General features: G+C 53.2%; 1 protein-coding gene and 1 long non-coding RNA gene across 14 annotated transcripts in view; both read right to left on the reverse strand.

The window, feature by feature from the left end:
- Positions 1 to 4,770: 4,770 nt before the first annotated feature.
- On the reverse strand, positions 4,771 to 8,360 carry LOC143695627 (uncharacterized). Its single transcript, XR_013185022.1, has 2 exons — positions 8,163 to 8,360; positions 4,771 to 8,131 (listed from the first exon to the last, which is right to left on the reverse strand). It is a non-coding gene; the product is annotated as an uncharacterized LOC143695627 (long non-coding RNA).
- A 4,192-nt stretch (positions 8,361 to 12,552) lies between these two features.
- The window catches only part of IGSF9B (immunoglobulin superfamily member 9B), a 45,326-nt gene continuing 38,132 nt past the window's right edge, over positions 12,553 to 19,746 (reverse strand). For 6 of the 13 annotated variants that reach the window (XM_054647505.2, XM_077189870.1, XM_077189869.1 and 3 more), the window contains 3 exons: positions 16,452 to 16,573; positions 15,750 to 16,044; positions 12,553 to 15,287 (listed from right to left, as the gene is read on the reverse strand). In XM_054647505.2, the coding sequence (XP_054503480.2) occupies positions 15,821 to 16,044; positions 16,452 to 16,573 (346 nt within the window). In that variant the 3' untranslated portion in view covers positions 12,553 to 15,287; positions 15,750 to 15,820. Of the gene's footprint in view, positions 15,288 to 15,749; positions 16,045 to 16,445; positions 16,574 to 19,746 lie in introns of those variants that run through there. The other 7 variants (XM_077189865.1, XM_077189863.1, XM_077189864.1 and 4 more) reach the window with 7 other exon arrangements.

Below are 19,746 nucleotides of genomic sequence, written 5' to 3' on the forward strand. Positions count from 1 at the left end.
AGCACATTCCTCTGGCAGGGCTGCGAAAGGAGAGGCAGGGGAGAACATCCTGCATCCCAGCAGCACCACAGGCTGCCAAGATGGAAAGCTCTTTGCCCCATGGAATCACAGCTGAGAAAGGCAGATCCAGCCCCAGGAGGGGTTTCTGGTCCCTGCATCAGCATCCCTGGAGCAAATTCCATCCTGTATTCCCTGGGAGAAGAGGAAAACACAAAGGGTGAGACTGTGGCAGGAGGAGAAATCCAATAAATACAATTATTTATTTATTTTTGGGGAGGTGGGGTAATAAAATTCTATGAAATTAAAATTAAATTAAAAAATAAAATACAATACAATCAAATAGAAAACTTTAAAAAATTAAAATTAAAAATAAAATAAAAATAAAAATAAATTAAATATTATAATAGTAATAATATTACTATTACATATATGATAGTAATATATAATAGGAATATATAATAGTAATACATAATAGTAATAATAATATTACTATTATAGTAATAATAGTAATAGTATTAATAATAATGATAATGATGATAATAATAATAATAATAATAATAATAATAATAATAATAATAATAATAATGGTGCAGCTGCTGGACAGTAAGTCTGGAAATCCAAGCACGAACACCAAATATGTCTGCAAAGACACAGGGAAAAATTTTAATTTTGGAAACTGGCAAAAGATTTGAGATAGCTGGAGAACAATCAGCGCTTCCCTCCGTGCCTGGAGGGACTGACAAACTTTGCATAAACAATTTTCTTTCCCTCTGATGTGGAAAAGCTGCCATGGAGCAGTGGGAGAGGCTGATGCTGGTCCCCACTGACTTGAGGAAAGCCAAGCCCAGAAGGATTCCTTGGAAAATGACATTAATGGCCCGGAGCAGCAGGATGGGGGGAATGCAATGAGAGAGGGGGAAGCAGCAGCTCTGATTTCTGACCCAGGGATCCTGTGCTGCTTCCTAATCATGAACTCTCAACCCTGACCCCATAGGAAAAGATATTTCCCTGCTAAATTAATTGCCATCCACTGAAAACAGGGTGTGGGGGTTAGAAATAATCCCTTTTCCAGGCAAACCCCCCAGACTGCACCATCCCAAGCCAAGCACCAGCACTAGAATATTAATGTGGTGGAGGATGCTGTCCACCTCAGCCAGGCACCCAGCTCCAGCACAGCACAGAGATACCAGGAGCTCAATTTGTGTTTGCCTGAGCCAAGGAGAAAATCTAATTAAACATGGCGTGGGGGCTTGGAGGAGCTGGGGATGGGGCAGGAATATAAAGCATGGCTGCTGCCTGCAGATCAGAGGGCAATATTAATAAACCCACGGAGGGGGACGGTGGGATCAGCTGGTAATATTGATAAATGGAAAGCAAAGACAAAGCAGCCTGGGAATATTGGATGGTGAAGCTGATAAAAAGACAAGCAGGGATGCAGGCAGCCCTGTTGTCCTGCTGGAATGAGCAGTGCAGCTTCCCAGTGGGATGGCACTGAGCATCCCAACAGCCCCCAGCTGGGCGTGGGGGAATTCTGGCCCCATGGGCCTCTACATCCATTGCTGTGCCCCAAAATGTGCAGCCCCAGAGCAGCACAGCTGCCCTGCACACCCCAGAGGCAGGTCAGGGTGGGAAGAAGCTGTGGAGACACAGGCACAGGGTCTGGGATTCAGCCTGGGAGCTGGGGAAGCCCTGGGGATGGGGAGCAGGGACACAGCAGTGGGAGAGCACAGCAGGGTGAGCTGGGGGCACAGAGCCCTGGAGGAGCTCCCAGCTTGCTCCACCAGCTTCAGAGATTCCTGAAGGCAGGGCAGAGGGCATGGCACAGCTCCCTGCAGCTCCCTCTTACCTGCAGCTTTCATTTGGAGCATGAGGTGAGAGTTTCTTTCAGAGTGACCTTGAGTGTCCCCAAAGCCCCTGGTGTGAGACTGAGGCACCCAGCACTCCCCACCCCTGCCAGCAGCACATCCAGCCAGGGCATCAAAAAGAGCCACTGAGTGCGTTTTAAATAAAAGATCTCATCTTTCAGAGCTATTGGAGTGATGATTTAAACATGAAGTCAAAGGCAGTAATGGTGTTGTCAGAGCCGTGGCGGTAAATCCAATCAATAATTCACTGATAGCAGAAACTCCAGCCAGACCTACCTGTGGAGGGCACAGAGCCTCCCCCTGGGGCATCCCCTGCATCCCTGCCAGTGCCCCCCATCCTGGCAGCAGAGGTTTGGCCCTCAGTGGGGCTGGAAGAGAGCCAGGAGCCAGATGTGGGGCTCCAGAGGAGGGGAATGCTGCCTGGCTCCAGGAGGGGAAATAAATTTGCTACCTGGGGACAGGTGTTCAAAATGCTGGGAGCACCTCAGCTCAGTGATTGCAGATCAAGGCTTTTTGTCAGCCCCTGAACCCTTGGAGAGAGTCCAAACTGCCCTCAGGAAATGTCAGCTGTCCTTGTGAGGCTTAAAAGCACAGCCAGGGGATTGTGCCCCAGGCCAGCAGCACGGCTGGGCTGCCCACCTGCACTGGGGGGACTGGGGATACTGGGGGGGCATCACAGCTGCCATGCACACCAGTGCCATCCCCTGTGACCCACACGGCCTGGGTGAGCTCCAGCAGCATCATTCTGATGCCTCAGGATTTCAGCTTTTCTATTTTCCATCTATTTGTAACCTGCAGTTCTTTAGTGTAGAACTCTGAACTCCACACCCAGTGGGAGCTGCTGCTTCCCCATTTGGGGCAGACACAACAATTCCTCTCCAGGCCTGGCAATCAAGGACACCTCACTGCCTCAGGCCCCAGAGATGGGAACAAAAGGGAGTTGGGGGCAGCAAACTTGGGGTCAATGACTTCATCAGCTGAAGCTGGAATTGGCAGATTCACCCCCAAAATGCAAATGGACCAAACTTATAAAAGTGTGAAACCTGTGATCTATTGTCCATTTTGGGGTGGGTTTTGTCTGCCCTAAATGTACCTGAATAAACATAATGTACTTCAATAAACATAACTGCTTTTTATTCTCTTCATTTTGCCTGGCCTCTGTTTTAAGGCAGCCCAAAAGGCATCAATTCAACTGCACAATCCTCAGTCACAGCCCGCCCACCCTGAGTTTTCCCCCTCACTCTCTCTGAAGCAGCGTGGGTCAGTTCTCCTGTGCATCCAGCTGGGAGGATCCCTCCTCCTTCCCGCAGGGTTTCACCAAGCCTGGAACAGAGCTGGAGGGCAGCCCCTGAACAGCTCCCCAGCATCTTCCCACCCGTGCTGGCACCACAGCAGGACAAGCCCTGATCTCTGCACCGACAGAGCAGAGGGGTGCAGGGGCCAGGGCTGCCTCAGCCCCCGGTTTTGGGGAGCAGGGATGTGGGAACAGCCTTTCCCTGCATCCCTGCTCCTCCCTGGAGTGGGATGTAACTGGGAAGCCCCAGAGCTGACACCCCAAAGATGCTGCATCCCTGCTCATTGGGGGAGTTCAGCTGGGGCCGGGGTTTAAGCCTGGAACCGACCCTAAGAATGCTGCAGGGGCTGAGCCCTGTCCCCAGCGTGCTGAAAGCAGAACATGTTCCCTAAAATCCTTGCAGGGAGGCTGGGGGGGGGGGCTTCGTGCAGACCCCAGCGCTGGGGGATAGCTCAGACAGACAGACAGACAGCAGCATCCCCTCCATGCTGGCCCTGCGGGGGACACACAGAGCACAGCGATGCTGGAGGTGATCGAGGCAGCCTCCTCTTCCTCGGAGCGCATCGCCAGCGCCGGGAGCTGCCTAGCCGGCACTGCCACCTCGTGGCACGGCCACCAGCGAGCCTGGGGACAGCGGGCACGGCCACCAGCGAGAATGGGGACAGCGGGGCAGGGCCACCAGCGAGAATGGGGACAGCGGGGCACGGCCACCAGCGAGCCTGGGGACAGCGGGGCAGGGCCACCAGCGAGAATGGGGACAGTGAGGCACGGCCACCAGCGAGAATGGGGACAGCGGGGCACGGCCACCAGCAAGGCTAGGGACAGCGGGGCAGGGCCACCAGCGAGAATGGGGACAGCGGGGCATGGCTACCAGCGAGAATGGGGACAGCGGGCACTGCCACCAGCGAGCCTGGGGAAAGAGGGGCACGGCCACCAGCGAGCCTGGGGACAGTGAGGCGCTGCCACCAGCGAGCCTGGGGAAAGAGGGGCACGGCCACCAGCGAGCCTGGGGACAGTGTGGCACTGCCACCAGCAAGGCTAGGGACAGCGGGGCACGGTCACCAGCGAGAATGGGGACAGCAGGGCACAGCCACCAGTGAACCTGGGGACAGTGTGGCACAGCCACCAATGAGGCTGGGGACAGCGGGGCACCGCCACCAGTGACCCTGGGGATGGTGTGGCATCGCACAGTCCCGGACACGCTCCATGGCTGCACACAGACTTCATTATCCTGGGGCTCCTGCGGGATGAATCAGCGCAAAAAGATGGAAAAAAACTCCAAAGGGAGCAGGTAAAGGGGAGGGGATGAGAAAGGGAACTGTGGGAGGGGACAGTAAGGGACAGGGCTCACTGTCCATCATCACCCTGCCAGATGGGGTTGGAGCTGTCTCCCCTCCTATTCCTTGCCCAAAATCAAGACCTGAGCATCAGTGTCCATCCCAGTATCCAGCTCAGCCTGGAGCACCAGCTGGGACATGCTGCAAATCCCAGGGGGACAACACAACTTGGGATGCTGAGGGCAAAGAACAGCCCAGCATCCCCCACAAACACCTCTGGGGCAGCCCACCCCCTCCCCACAGCCCCTCCGAGCAAATCAATGGCAGCAACCGAGCCTTTTTATAGATATATTTTTTTTTTTAGCAAATGTTTATTTATATCAAAATACAAAACATTTCTGAAGCAGGGTAATGTTACATGAGGAGCAAGTTAATCGATTCCAAAACCCATCATTCTCCTACAGCATGGCTAGTTGTACGTAACATTGCAACACTGCCAGAATTTCTTATAGTGGGTACATTAAAATAAGAAAAAAAAATCAACTCAAGAAGTCAATCTATGAACATGCAATGTTACCGGCGATAAATTAAATACTCAGCAGGCCTTAAAATTCCAACAGGCAGAGACCGAGGGGCCAGCTACTCCCAGTAAGGCAGGGCTTCAAACTCTCATTGCTTCCACTTTTTTTGTTGGCTTATGAGCATTTACTCATTAACTGACAACAGTCCAAGAGCCAAAAGGACCCAACTTTCTTGGCAGAGTGGGATTATTGCTTCGAGCCATCAAAGCAGCCCCAGCTCCCCAGGGGAAGGGCTGGCAGAGGGCTCGCAGGGCAGAGCCAGGGGTCTGCCTTGGCTGAGCGCTGCGGAGCTCGGGCTGAGCTGGAAGATGTGGAATCCCCCAGAGGAGGGGGCGCGGGGGGTAAAACGCCCTCGAGGTCTCGGATCCCTGCCCAGGGCAGGATAGCACCCAGTCGGAAGGAGAGTTTGGGGTGAGGGAGCCCCACTTGTGCCCCTCATCGCACGCCTGGGGAGTGATGCTGAAATTTGGCTTTCCCTCCCCGCGGGCCGGGAATTCCCGGGAATGAACGGCGATTCCCATCCCGGGGAATTCCAGGGATGCCGATGGCGAGCGCGGCCATCGGTCCCTCCTGCTGGCATTTCCTGGCCTTGGCGGAGGCCGAGAGCAACAATACAGATACAGAGAGATTATAGAGAGAGCGGAATAAGTTTCGTATAAGGCTTTGGTACAGCACCATCATGTCAGATTTATTTGTAAATCGTTTACAGAAAAAAAAAGCTTACTGAAAAAATAGTGTTTTGTTTCTCTTATCTTTTTTTTTTTTATTATTTTTTTATTATTATTATTTTCTTCTGAGGAACATACCTGAAAGTTCAAAAATTAACCCTCTAGTTGCCGTCTGGGCTCCCATCAAATGCTCGTTTTGCTGTGTGCAGTTCCAAAATGAAGCTACTTGATCCCAAATCCCACTAAATTGTGACGCAGCCTGCCAAGCTCACAGCATCCACCAGTCACTAAAATCAACACCACAGAAACCCGGCAGCTGATCGCTACTCACTGTTTAGTAAAAATTAAAAAAGAATTTAAAAAAAAGAAAACAAAACCCTAACAAAACTTCCAAAAAAAGAGGAAAAAAAAAAAAAAGTCACGACAATGAACGTTATGGAACCAGCGACACTAAAGTTTCTTTTATTGTTATTGTTATTTAAAAAAGTCAGTTCCACTGGTTACCATTGAAACAGCACCAAAGAGCACCCTAACGTGTGTTATACATTGTAATACTCGACATTCAAGAGATGGAAACGAGGTTGGGTGGTCTAGTCTTTATATCCAGAGGCAAGAATTCTTCCTAAAAAGAAAAAGTTGTCCCACGCAACCAGAGACGTGCGTTGGGTCTGGAAGAAAATCCTGCCTTAGGGGAAAACACTATGGGGTTAGGAGGGGACTAAATCAAGAGCTACCTATGGAGGTCTACGAGGGTTCAGAGAGTCTACAAACCTATTAAAAGGGGATTAAAAAGTCTGGGCTCCCCCGGAGAGCCAGGGATGCTCCCATGGGGGAGCTGGAGATGCTCCCGGGGGACCCAGGGCTGCTCCCCGAGGAGCTGCAGTGCAGCTGTGATCCCCTAATGCCCAAAGGATGAACCTTATGGCAACGTGGGCATTCCCAGGATTTCCAAAGGGCTTCCCCACACGGGAGATGCCAAGGGACCAGAGCCTGCACAGATGTGTGGAAGGTCCTGCACCCCCTGGGGCCACGGGAGCATCCCCTGCCTGCTCTGTGCCAGCCCCGGAGAAGGAAAATAAGGGAAGTTTGGCCTTAAAGTGCATCTGGGAGGGCAAGGAGTGAGTGCCAGCATCTCCCACCGAGCCAGAACCTCCCGAGCAGAGACAGGCACTTCCCACAGCTCCCAGGTGAGCAGGAAGAGCCTGGGAGGGGGCAGAAGCAAACTGCCCCTGGACAGCTTCCCACAGCTCCCAGGTGAGCAGGAAGAGCCTGGGAGGGGGCAGAAGCAAACCCCTGCCCTGGACAGCAAGCTCCAGGCAGGTGCACGCAGATGGAGGCAGCGGGGATGGTGTCCAAAAAAAAAAACCAAACCAAAGAAACCACGGGAAGCAGGATGATGCTGTGGGAGCCAGCACCCCTGAGCACAGGGAGGGGGCAGCTCCTGATGTGTCTGTTTGGCATCCAGAGGGTTAACGGTACTGTGGGAAGTGTGCTTTGTAAACATTTCGAGCTTTCCTTCGCCTGTTTTTTTTCTGTAAGTGATTCCAGGGGAGATGGGGGTAGGAGAAAGCTGCCCGCCCCCCTGCCCACCCCCAGCAATACCCAAAGCCCCACCGGGGGGGGGCAAGGCAGCCCCCCAGCCCGGACACTGAGTGGTGAGAAATTGAGAAATCTCATCCCTTCTCTTTCTCCTGACATCCTTTTTTTTTTTTTTTTCTTTTTTTTTCTCCCGTTCGTTTGTTTTATTTTAACATATAAAATACTCACTTATGTATTTACCGCTAATAAATGCAAGTTAGTCCCACCAAACATGCTTTGCTTCGATATCAAGAATTGGTGCTGAACAAATCTCGGCTGGATATTAGAAACATCCCCCACCCCCAGCCCCCCCTCCCCGACCCGACGAAGAAGAGAGAGAAATATCATGGAAAATACAGGTGACACCTACGGAGGACACGGGGCTGCTGCGAGGGGCCAGCTCCTGCCAGCGCCTCAGCCGTGGGGCACCACGCTGAGGGACCTCTGCCTGCCTCTGCAGGGGTGTAAGCACTCCAGGGCTGTGCCACCGTCCCCTCGGGGACATCTGAGCCCAAACAACAGCACCTGGACCCCGCCAGAGCCCAGGATTGTGGGACACAGGCTGAGGGGAGCCACTGCCCGAAGGCAATCCCCAAATCGTGCCCCAGTGAAGGCACGGGGGTGGTTTGCAGCTCCCTGGCATTGCTCAGTCCCAAACTGGCTCCTTGTCCTGCCATAGCCCAGGGGGAAGGGGGCAGGGATCCGGCGGGTCCGTACTGCCCTGCAGGAAAAGCCCCAAATATCCCCAGCACAGCCCCCAGCGCGCCAGGGCTCGATGCCACCTCAGCCATAGGGACAGGGAGAGCCCCAGATCCCATCCAGAGGGACAGGGAGAGCTTCAAATCCCACCCATCCAGGCAGGGAGAGCCTCACATCCCATCCAGAGGGACAGGGAGAGCCCCTCATCCCATCCAGAGGGACAGGGAGAGCTTCAAATCCCATCCAGAGGGACAGGGAGAGCCTCTCATCCCATCTATCCAGGCAGGGAGAGCCTCACATCCCATCCAGGCAGGGAGAGCCCCACATTCCATCCCGAGGGACAGGGAGAGCCCCACATTCCATCCAGGCAGGGAGAGCCCCACATTCCATCCAGAGGGACAGGGAGAGCCCCACATTCCATCCAGAGGGACAGGGAGAGCCCCACATTCCATCCAGGCAGGGGGAGTTTCAAATCCCACCCATCCAGGCAGGGAGAGCCCCACATTCCATCCAGGCAGGGAGAGCCCCTCACCCTATCCAGGCAGGGAGAGCTTCAAATCCCACCCATGCAGGCAGGGAGAGCCCCACATCCTGCCCCAGCGGACCCCAGCAGCCCCACAGCACCAGTAGGCCCTGGGACTCTGCTGGAGAGGTCCTGACATTCCCTCCAGAGCGGGTTCCCCGCTCCAGCCAGGTGCAGGGACCTGGGGAATGCCACTGTGGCCACCCGGGTGCCTCTGAGGGTTTCAGAAACCCTCGAGGTTTATCAGGGCAGCAGGGACAGGTGACCAGGGAGGCAGCAGTGTGGGGACCCTGTCCCCACAGCGTGTCCCCACCCTGTGCCACCCCCAGGCTGCAGCTCCCTGATGCTCCTCAGAGCTGAAATTTGTCCTTTTTCTCTGAGAAAAAAAAGCCCAAGACAGCCCTCAGTGGAAACACCACCTCACCATGGCCCTGGGCAAGCTGGCAGCAAGCCCAGGCTTCCCCATGCCGGGATTTTGTCCCTTTTTAGTGTTTTTCCCTATTGAAACAGCAAACAGTGGTGATGCTGGGCCCGGAGAGGGCAGATCCCCCGGAGCACTGCAAGCCCCCCAGCCTGGCCCAGCCCTCCTCTCCCTCGCCACTGTATTGCTCAAACAGCACTAGGCATGGATACAAAAATAAAACAGCTATGTGACTTAGATATATATAATTTTTATATATATATATATATATTTGTATATATATTTTTTGTCTATTTATAGGTGGATGGAGAAGCAGAGAAGCTGAAGCGCAATATAATGTAAAAATACTCGCTCTGCTCCTGCTGTTGAGACTCTCCCCACCTCTGACAGCCTCTCTCATGCTGCACAGAAGTTTCTGACACCTATTACTAACGAATTATTTTAAATATTTATTCTCCCCCCCTTCTAAAATAGAGAGTAAATATATATTTGTTTAATTTTATATACAATGCAGTTTCAATACACCAATATCGTTTCTTTAGATAGAGATACTGGGGCTCATTTCTCAAGTCTTTTTTTTTTTGTGTGTTTTATTTTAATCTAAGTGCTGGGGGGGGGGAGTGGGTGGAAATCCAAGGAGCTTTCAGACCTGGGAAGATGGGCACCCTCTTTTGCAGCCCTGCAACCTCAGGAGAACAAGAATAAAAGCCCTCCTGGGAGAGAAAGTGTCATTTTGATGGTAAATATAAAATCCGGGCAAGCTGTCCTCCATGGGGGATGCCAGCCCCTCCATCCTGCATTTCCCACCCCACTGCAACCAGTACAAAAATCCTTATCTACCTCTAGAGCACATGCTTGCCTCAGCCAACACCCCCGAGCCTGGACCAGCCCCTCTGCCCCCCCCTCACTGCCCACCCCCTGCCCAGGTCCCCCCTCCATCCATGCACGTATCAAAAGCCAGCCAGAGCCCCAGGACTGGGGATGCTCGTCCTGCTGCCACGCAATGCCGAGGAAAAGAGCTCAGCCAGCTGTGCCAAAACACCCAAAATTGGGGAAAATGGAAAAACACGGCTCCCTCTCATCCCAGTCACCCAGGCAGGGGAACAGGCTCCCATCTCCATACAACCACACTGGTCCTCCCTGCTTGGGCATGTGCCAACTGATGGAAATTGAGTGCAATATTAAGTTTCTTCTTTTGCTGGCACCGGTGTTGCCAAATCTGGTCGCTGCCTCCCAGCCCTCAGTTCCTGGATCAAGCATTCCCTGACAGATTTCTAACAGGAACAACTGCACTTCCTACCTCTCCTTCCCACAAACACAGGCAGAGAGGAGTCAAGATACTCAAAAACAGGAAAAAAAAAACCAACAGAATTTGGATGGAGGGGCGAAATGGGAGTAAATATCCTGCTTTCTGTAAGGGCCACGCCGTGCCCAGACAGCACAGGGATGGCTCTGGGAGAGGAGTGAGGATCCAGCCTGAATCCAGCTGTCCCTGTGCCCGGGGTCAGTACCAGCTCTGGCATCACTGGTGACCAAACCCCCTCTCTGCCTCAGATCCTCAAAGTCCTGCTAATGAGGTTTAAAATAAAAAGACTCTGTCAAGAACATCTTGTCCCTCCCAGGAGGCACTGCTGGGGCTGGCTGGCACAGCCAGTGCTGCATTCCTCAGCTCAGGGGACAAATTTAGCTGTATCCCTCTCTCATCCCTTCTGACTCACGCTTCTCTGGGAAGAACAGACGCAAAGCAAAATGCTTTCACACGAGTAACCAGAGAGCAGCATCTAGAGGGACTCGAGGGAAGGGTTTTTGCGTGGTGCAGCTTTTTCTTTAAGCGATGGCACGAGGGATGAGGCAATGTGACATCCCCCTCCCGTGTCCTGTCCCGTGTCACGCCCCACGTGCCTCGGGCACGCAGAGCACAGGACCTGTCCCTCCTGCTCCTCCATCTCAGGGCCCAAGGGTGAGTCACAGACAATGAACAAAGCAAAGCTAAAAACTGGGGATGAAATAATGAAACAGAGCGATCTGTGGTGTGCAGCAGGGCCGCAGCGCAGCTCACGCCGGTGCCTCTCCAGCCCCAAATTCCCCTCAGGCTGCAGCTGCTGCCAGCCCCTTCCCAGCTTGGCCCATCCTGATCCCCCGCTCCAGCACGGCTCTAAACTCTCCCCATGACACACACATACCCCGACATGCAAATCTACTGAATTCTGCAAACCTATCTACCTTTGTCCTATGCTTCTCTATCTATTTATATCTCATATGTACAGTGGGTTTTACTCTGGTTCCTTGAGAAGATTTCCTTCCAAAAAAGCCCTGACTTCAGTCTGGGGCTGCAGCGAGCCCATGTGGGACGTGTGGAAATCCCTGAAGGTCCAGCCTCATGGAAAAATACCTCCAGACAGAGCTACAGCTGAAACCAACCCAAAACTCCAAGAACTCCCAAATCTATGTCACTGCCTGAAGCAGGAAGGGAAACCAAAATGCCAGGCGGATTTTGTCCTAATACAGACAGCAAGGTGGGAGCAGCAATGAGTCTGGAACGCGTGTCATGTCTGGATGCCACCAGACATGACTAAGCCCTGCCAGGACCGTGCCTGGGCTGCTGATCCCAAATCCAGTGTCCTCAGCACTCCCACAGGTAGGTACAGCAAGCTGTTATTCCCTTTATATTCCCTTTACATTTATATATCCGAACAGCATCACCTCCAGCCTTCCTCCAGTGGCACTGAGCCAGCTGACAAGGTGACAAACACCAGATGAACAGCCTGGAGTCCCCCCGTGCCCCAAAGCAGCCTCCAAGTCACAGGTGACCGGCACAGGGGAGCAGGAATGAGAATCCTCCCAGGAAAAGCATCCCCTGCTCACACAGACAGCACGAGGGCTCACGGTGACTCAGGGGGCAGACTGCAAACCATGCCGAGGTTCAGACTGGGAAGGGACCCTGGGACCTTGCAGCTCCCCCATCCCACAAACTCATCACTCCCTGTGCCCGTGGGTGCTGTAGTGGCAGGCACAGCAATGGGGCCCCACAAACGAGTCCTGAATGCTCCCTCTCCCCCCTGACACTAACTTGCATTTTCCTTCACGTCAACACTGCAGAACCAAAACGCTGCTGGGGCTGCACAGCAAAGTCACCTTAGAAACACGTGGATGAGAGCTCAGCAAGCCCTGCTGGAAAAGCAGGCAAAGCACTTTCCCTGCCCTTTTTCCCTGCCTGCTCCAGGACTCCTTGTTGGACTGCAAGGGACAGCAACCCAGGAGCACCCCTTTTCCACAGGATCTCAGTGGCATCCTGTATCCACCTCTCCATGTCACCTTCCCCAGCTCAGGGTGCCCCAGTCCTGCAACCCCCAAGGTGGCACGAAACCAGTGCTGGAGCATCCCCACCATGGCCACCTTGCAGGGAGAAGCATCAGCAAGGACCCCCCAAAACGGGGCTGGTATCCCTACACTGACACCCCAGCAGAGCCCAGGGACAATATCCTTGTGATTCAGAGGAATTTTTTCACCGTGGGCCAGGATTTGCCAAGGGACCTAATAGAACATCATGTTCACAACGTGAAAGGAGGAATTGTACAGTTACTGATAGATACAGAAAGAGCCATCTACCTCAGACCAGCTTAGAAAATAAGAGAGTGTGGCCCAGAAAGATAAAAATCAAGATATATTTTGCAGCATGAAAGGAAAAAAAAAAATAAAAATAATGAAGAAGCAGCAGCAGCAGCGACAGCAGCTGTGTTTGCAAACCACCAAAGCGACACGGAGTTCAAACGGGGGTGAAATGGGGGAAGTGTTTGGCATCGTCTGACACGGCTTCGATGTTTCCAGGTCCACGGAAGGAGAGAGGAGCGACCCTGAAGGGCATGGAAACCAGAGGGCTGGGAGAAGCGAGGAGGAGGTTGCCAAAGCAAGAGGCGAGCCAGTCAGCCAAAGCACGGCCCGAGTCTATCAGAAGGTAACTCGGTCTAGCAGGGAAAGGAGTTAAGGATGGTTTTAGGGAGGAGCTGCTTCCACGAGGCGCCCGGGCGGGATTTCCCACTCCAGCAGCGTGGCAGGTACACGGCTGAAAGAGAGAGGGCTGCAGCTCCAGCCTCTAAAGGTCGAAGACCATGAAAAGCCCAGTGGCTCAAAACACCTGCAAAAGGAAAACAAATCTCAAAAGACTGACCCAGCAAGCCAGCATGCTCCGTCAACCTGCCCTGCACTCCAAGTCCTCTAGAGCTCCTTAAGATGGGATGGGGCATAGTCCTGAGGTAGAAACCTCAAGAGCCTGAAGACAGCGCCTGGCCCATCCGAACGGGTGTCGTAAATCGTTTGGAAAGCACTCAAATGGAAAAGCAACCCTCTGTTCCAGAGGCTGAGGCAATGAGAGCAAAAGGAAGAGCAAGTTGGCCATGGCACAGGCAGCACAGAGCCTCCACGCCTCCCCCAGCCCCGAGGGTCACCTGTCCATCAGGAGCAGCCCAGCTGGAGGGACCGGCGAGCTGAAGTTGGCCAAGCCAGGCAGAGTTTTCCCCGCTGCCGAGCGGGAGAATGGCATTAAATCAATTCAGATCCGAGCAGGTTCTAGGGAAAAAACCCTAAAAACACACCCAAAGAAAAGAAATTCGCAGTCATACTGTTAGCAAGGTTGAGTTCTCACTCTGAGAGTTGAGGTTCTTACGTCAGGTCACTCGTCAGGTCAATAAAAAGCCCTGGTACAGGCTGGAAAGAGAGGGGCATTTCTGCCAGACCCTCCCTCCTTCCCAAGACAAACCTGGTGATGGTTTGAGAAAGTTGTTAAAGCTCAGAAATATCTGGTTATCGATTTAGAGGATTCATTGTCCAGCGGTTCAAACCTTACTTAGGGCCTGGAGATTGGAAAAGACACGGTGCTCTGCTTTTGGTGGCCACAGGTTCCCGAGCATCCTGCTGGGAAAGGAAGCACAACCTCTAAAACCAGGTATAAGGAGGCAGAGCAATCAACAGGCTCCGACCTAAAAGCGTGGCATGGTCAGAGAGCCAGATCACAACCGAGAGCTCACGTCTTCCTCCAAACATCTCAGCCCTTGGAGGTTCAACCAGCAGCAAGAGCAAAAACCAAGGCAAAGCAGAATTAAAGGCGAGATTGCAGAGAATCTCTTGGCAATTCTACCTGGGAATAAACAAAAGTTTCATATGCAAATAGAGAGCCTGGGGCTAAAAACATGCCTGCAGGCTCTCCAGCTCTCCTGACACTTTTTCTACAGCCTGAATCCACTCAAAGCAAGAATATCTACATGAAACACTCGGTGTTTTATTCCCAGGCAGGCTGGAGGGTTTAGCACTTTACCGCAGAGGAAGAACTGTGCAAACCTGGATGCAGTGGTTGATTTTACCACTTCAAACCAAAAAAAAAGAATCAACTCTAAATATTTTAAAGGTAGGGATTGCTTGGTATTAGCACTAAGCATTTACATAGCACTTGCAGTCTGTAGGCCACCAAGTGCTTGTCCAAAGTGCTCAAATATGACTTATCCCCATTTTACAGATGGGAGAACTGAGGCACAGAGAGGTCAAGTGACTTGCCCAAGGCCACGCAGTCAGAGAGTGGAGGCAGAGCAGGAAAGTGAGCCCGGCTGTTCTCGGGTTACACCTTGCCTGCTAAAAACAAACCAAAAAAAAAGGCCTATGCAATCCAGAAAACCACCAGCCACCAAACCTACCCTATTCTGAAGAGGAAATACATTCTGGTGAAGAGTTAGAACAGCATTACTGAAGGGAACAGGGAGCAAAGGGAGGGGCACAACCCTGGCAGGTGTCACAGCCGACACATCCGGGCTGGAGCAGGAAGGAAAAAGGGAAAAACAGTGAAACCAGCAGCAACATATTTTAAGCTGGCGCGAAACGCTGGGCTTAGCTTTGCACGGAGCCATCCACGTCCATCCGCAGAGCTGGGCACTTCCAGATGCTCTCCCTGGGGCTCAGCACCTGCCAACGGAGGCTTTGGGGACCAGGCAGCCAAACCCCGCTCGCCCGCACGCCCACGTCTCCCCCTTTGCGGTTATGGGTAGGGATTAAACATCACACAGTAAGAAATCACATCACCATGCGGCGCTGAAGAACATTTGCCTGAGATACACAGAGCAGTCGGGCAGAATTAATCAAACCCACCCTCATCAAAGCTGGCACACGCCACGCCTGGAGGGGGAAACACCCTCAGATCGCATCAGCCCCGCACCTGCGCGCTCGCGCGGCATCAAGCACACCTCACCGAGGCTCGAGTGCATTTGCACACAGACAAATGGTGATTTCTCACATTGATTCGAAGGCTCAGGGTCTTTCTGGCTTTTCCCTTTCAGAGATAGGTAAGGAAAGATGTCACGGATGGTTTTGCTGCTGTTACCTTCACGTCAAAGGAGGCTGGGAAGGGGGAGGCAGGGAGATTTTCACAATTACATCTTTCCTGGGATTATTTGGTCATGTTTTTATCATAATCAGATTCATGGGATTACCAGTTCCCGCCTGGGTTGTTAGGTTCTTGTCACTTAATTACACCCTGTGTCATTCAACTTCTTCTGGCGATTGAGGGCCAGCTGCTCAATCCCACACTTTCCCCCTAAACGCGCGCTGCCGACGCAGATGTCAAAAGCTCCATCCATGCCTTTGAAGCCTAGAGATCTTTTCCAAAACCGAGATGCAACACCCCTCTTCCCACCCCACCCAAACTGTTTGGGGTGGGGGAGAAGTGGATTTGAGGAACACCCAGCCCAAAGCATTCTCCCCAAAGCATCCCCCAGGTCCCCCCAGCTCGTCCCCACCGTGAGCCACCGAACCCCTCAGAGAGGTGACAGCTTAGGGGTGTCCCCCCCTCTTTCCCATCACCTCCATCCCCCCGTGGTGTGACACCAGCTCCCTCCACCGCTCCTGTTCAACCTCCTGGGACCGGCGCTAGGCTAGAGCAGGGTGGCGTGTCCACTGGTGTCATCGTGGTCCACGCTGTTGAGAATGGCTGTCTGGTCTTCAGGGAGCTGCCGGTGGCAGAGGTCGTCCTTCAGCGCTGAGAGCCGGGCGAAGGGGTCCTGACGAGGGTGTCTCTTCTTCTTGCGGAGGCAGACAGCTTCGTCAGGTGACAGTACCTGAGAGCTGGGAGGGTGCTGAACCTGGGAGGCAGAGCCATCTGGGAAGGGGGGAGAGAAGGCAGATGGGACTGGAGCCAGCAGCAGGCAGAGCAGAGCGCTTTGCTTGCTGAAAAAGGGAGGTGACAGCAAGCCTGGCCCTGAACACGCAGCGTGGCAAGAAGGGAAAACGCTGGGCATCAGGGAAAATGAAATTAACACTCAAAATCCAAACAAATGACAAAATATGGGAGATGCATGGAAAGGACTTGGTTTAGAGGAGCAAAGGAGGGACAACCTGCAGGCAAGCAGCCCGGGGAGACATCCCTTTGGGAAGCAGGGAACAAGGGCAGCATCCAGGAACAGGTTTGGAGAACCCCAGTGCTGGAGCCGGCAGGGATCTGCCCAAGCTCTGCTCACAGCAGGACACAGGGAATGCTGTTGGGGACCGTGGGGTCCTCGCACTCACTGGGTTGTTTTCTGGATTTCGAGGAGCCCTTGGATGACTTTTTGGGCTTCTTTATCCGCTGGTATTTCAGAGCTTCGAGCCTCTCAGGTGCAGCAGTGTCCCCGGGCGGAGATGGACGTTTTCTAGGAAGGAAAAGCAGACACGCGCCATCAGCGGCTCCCGGCCACGCTCGGGCCTCTGGGCGTCCCCGGTGGGGGATCGGCCGATCCCAGCTGGCTCTGCCGTGGAAAAGGAAGAGGTGAGAAACCCAGGGCCGAGGGAGCAGGGCCAGCCAGGTGTGCCAGAGCACGGGATGGAGGAAGTGAGGCGTCCCCGCTGTGCCCCTACGTCTCCTCCAGGTTTTCCAGCGGCACCGCGACCCGGCCGGTGCCACATCCAACGTGGGCATCCCCAGCTCACCTGCCTGCCATGCCAACACTGCTAGACAAAACAGGACGGGGCAGATCCTATGTCCGATAAGGCATTTCTGGGAAGTGATAGGAAACCCCTTGGGATGGAGAGAGAAGAGAAAGAGATAGGCAGAAGCGGCACGGCAGCATCGAGACGGGCACCACGAGCCACCCGGGGCGGACAACACCTGCACCACAAACAGCAGGGAGGCAGGATCCTGCTGGCCCTGCTCCCACAGCCAGAAAAACCAGGGGCCACACGACAGACAGGGACACCAAGGGCACAGACCAACAGAGCTGGGAGAGGTACCTCGTTCCCAGGTCCCTGTGAGAAGCGACAACAGAAACGCGACAGCACAGGAGCATCTGCTCCTGGAACAGCGAGAGGCTGGGAGCTGGAAATGGAAACACTGACAAGGTTTTATTGCAAGGACAAGGAGGACGTTTGCAAAGGGGTGCTTCCTGCAGGAGAGCCAGCAGGTGCAAGGGATAGTTTATCAGCTGTACCCCCTGGGGAGCTCTTCTACAGGAACCAGCTCAAGGTGCACTATCCTCCCCTTTGCAAAGAGACTTTTTGTTTTATTTCCTTCACTGTACCTGTTTTTCCCATCCAAGGCCTGGAAAGCACGACTGCTGTAGAGAGCAGAGCATTAGAGGAAAACCTTTTCCTTAGGAGAGCGGGCAGTCCAGCTCTTATCTGTAGCACACCCCTTATCTATAGCATCCCCCCCCTTCTTTCTGCTTTCCCATCTCCTTCCCCCTCTCCATTTTACTTCCACGACCCTCCAAGAGTCACCAACTCCTAATGCCACAGAAGCTGTCTGTGGCCATCTGGGATAAACCCAAGCCACTTGCAGACAAGGTGTCCAGAGAAGATTGGAAGCTTCCACAAAGCACCTTTCACTGAGATAAAGCCAACATTTTAAGCCAGGCTCCAATGAGGAAAGAAGATTTAAACCAGCCTGCTGGAACCCTTCAGAGGAGGAGATGATGCTCTTCTGCTCTGACAACTTGGTCACCAGGGGTCAGCAACCAAACCTCGTCACAGGAGCCACACAGAGGACAGTGCTGATGGCAGCTCCTGCATCCATCTGTGACCAGGGCAGTGATCAGCAAATCCCACAAGCCACGGGCAGCAGGAGGGCAGGAGGAGACACCTCAGCTGGCTGCATCCGTGCCTTCAGACTCCTGCTGGGGCACAGAACCACCGAGGATGATGTCCCCCTGTCTGTCAGCAAGGTGTGCCCCATCCAGCATTGCAAAAACACCGTGGCTGCTGGCAGGAGCAGCAGGGAAGGGGCGAGGACATGGGCTGGAGCACAGACCCTGCACTCCCGGGCTGTGGTACCAGAGTACACCCACCCACGGAGAGTCTGGAGCTCCTCATCTCCCCTGGGGTCCAGGCAGAGCCTGGCTGGCACTGAAGACACCTGCAGGCTTTTCCCTGTGGGTCCCCATGTGTGCAGAGCACAGTGTGACAGCAGCACTTCCCATCCGACATCCCAAGGGTCTCCAGAGCATTGAAATTTCAGCTGGAGCGCACAGGCAAGGAGCTCCCAGGAGGTTTTTTCCCCTTGGGGAGCAGAAGGGTTTTTGGGTTTTTTTGAAGATGAGTGTGATTGCGAAGCTTCTCAGTTTTGCTGGCAGCACTGGAGAGCACCCAGGGAAGTGCAGCGTGAGGTGAAGAAGCAGCTGAGGCACAGCAGACGCAACAGAAACCCAAACACTGGGCACAGAAAAGCTCATTTTCATGTTTTCACTGGGCACAGAAAAGCTCCTTTTCATGTTTTCCAACGCAACAGAGACGTCAGGGTGCGGAGAGTTCCTGGAGAGCCTCTGTTCCAGCTCCCAGCAGAGCATCACATCAGCCAAAGATGAAGCAGCTCATTAGACATGCCGGGAGTCCCGCTGGCTGGATCCAAGCTTTTCCTCATCCAGAAGACAACGTTTACATTTGCAGAGCTCAAACGCCTTCCCAAGTGCAATCAGCCTCTTGTGAGAGATGCTGCCAGCAGCAGCTCTGCCCTCTGAGCTGAACCAACTGAGCTTCAACCATGCTGGCTGAAGGCAGGACCACAGTGACCCACAGGTCACAGCATGGCACTCCTTGCAGCAATTCCTGCTTGAATGGCCAATGACAGGCTTTTCCCTCTTACAGCCAACATTCTGTGGGGTGCAGATGAGTTGCATTCCATTAGCAGGTACTTGGCTAATGGTGACTTCAGCTGCTCCAGCTCCATCACCCACAGAGTTCAGGTGTGCCAAGCCCTGGAGAGCAACGAGCTCGGTGATCCTGCCACCATCCTGCCCACCAGCACCTGCCTTCCACCACCTCTTCCCACCACCCAGACAGCTTTTGCCACTGTTATTAAAGCTCAGCCTGTAAAAGTCTCTTTCTCTTTCCACTCTGTTTTCTTTCTAAGAAGAAGCTGTCGTGGCATGCTGACAAAATTAAACAGATTTACATGAGGGATTATGAGGAAATTGCCTGAAGCTCATTTCCACTAGTTCTCCATAATTGAACTCGTATTTATACACACAAACATAAACAGTGAGTGCATTGAACCCATGTGTCACCATAAATACTATCTGACCTCTGGCAAGGAAGGGATACAGAGGACAAAACGATGCTACTCAGCAGCCAAATTTTATCTGCTCTACCCACCCTTTATCTCTTCAAAGGGCGCCAATTCGTCCAAATTAATTTTCATTTTAAGCTCAGCCAAAAGCTTCTTCCTGCCCCCAGAGTTCACATATTGGGCAGCTGCCCACACACAAAGGAGCTCTTGAATACCAACAGATGAGACGTTTAGGGAGGTGGGCGAACTTCTTCTGGAAATTTCAGTGTAGAGCCAAGCAAAGGAGCTTTGAGAAGCCCATGTGAACTCCTGGCACCAACCTTCTGC

Source organism: Agelaius phoeniceus, chromosome 23 (assembly GCF_051311805.1).
Source record: "Agelaius phoeniceus isolate bAgePho1 chromosome 23, bAgePho1.hap1, whole genome shotgun sequence".
In the NCBI taxonomy this organism is placed as follows: Eukaryota; Metazoa; Chordata; class Aves; order Passeriformes; family Icteridae; genus Agelaius; species Agelaius phoeniceus.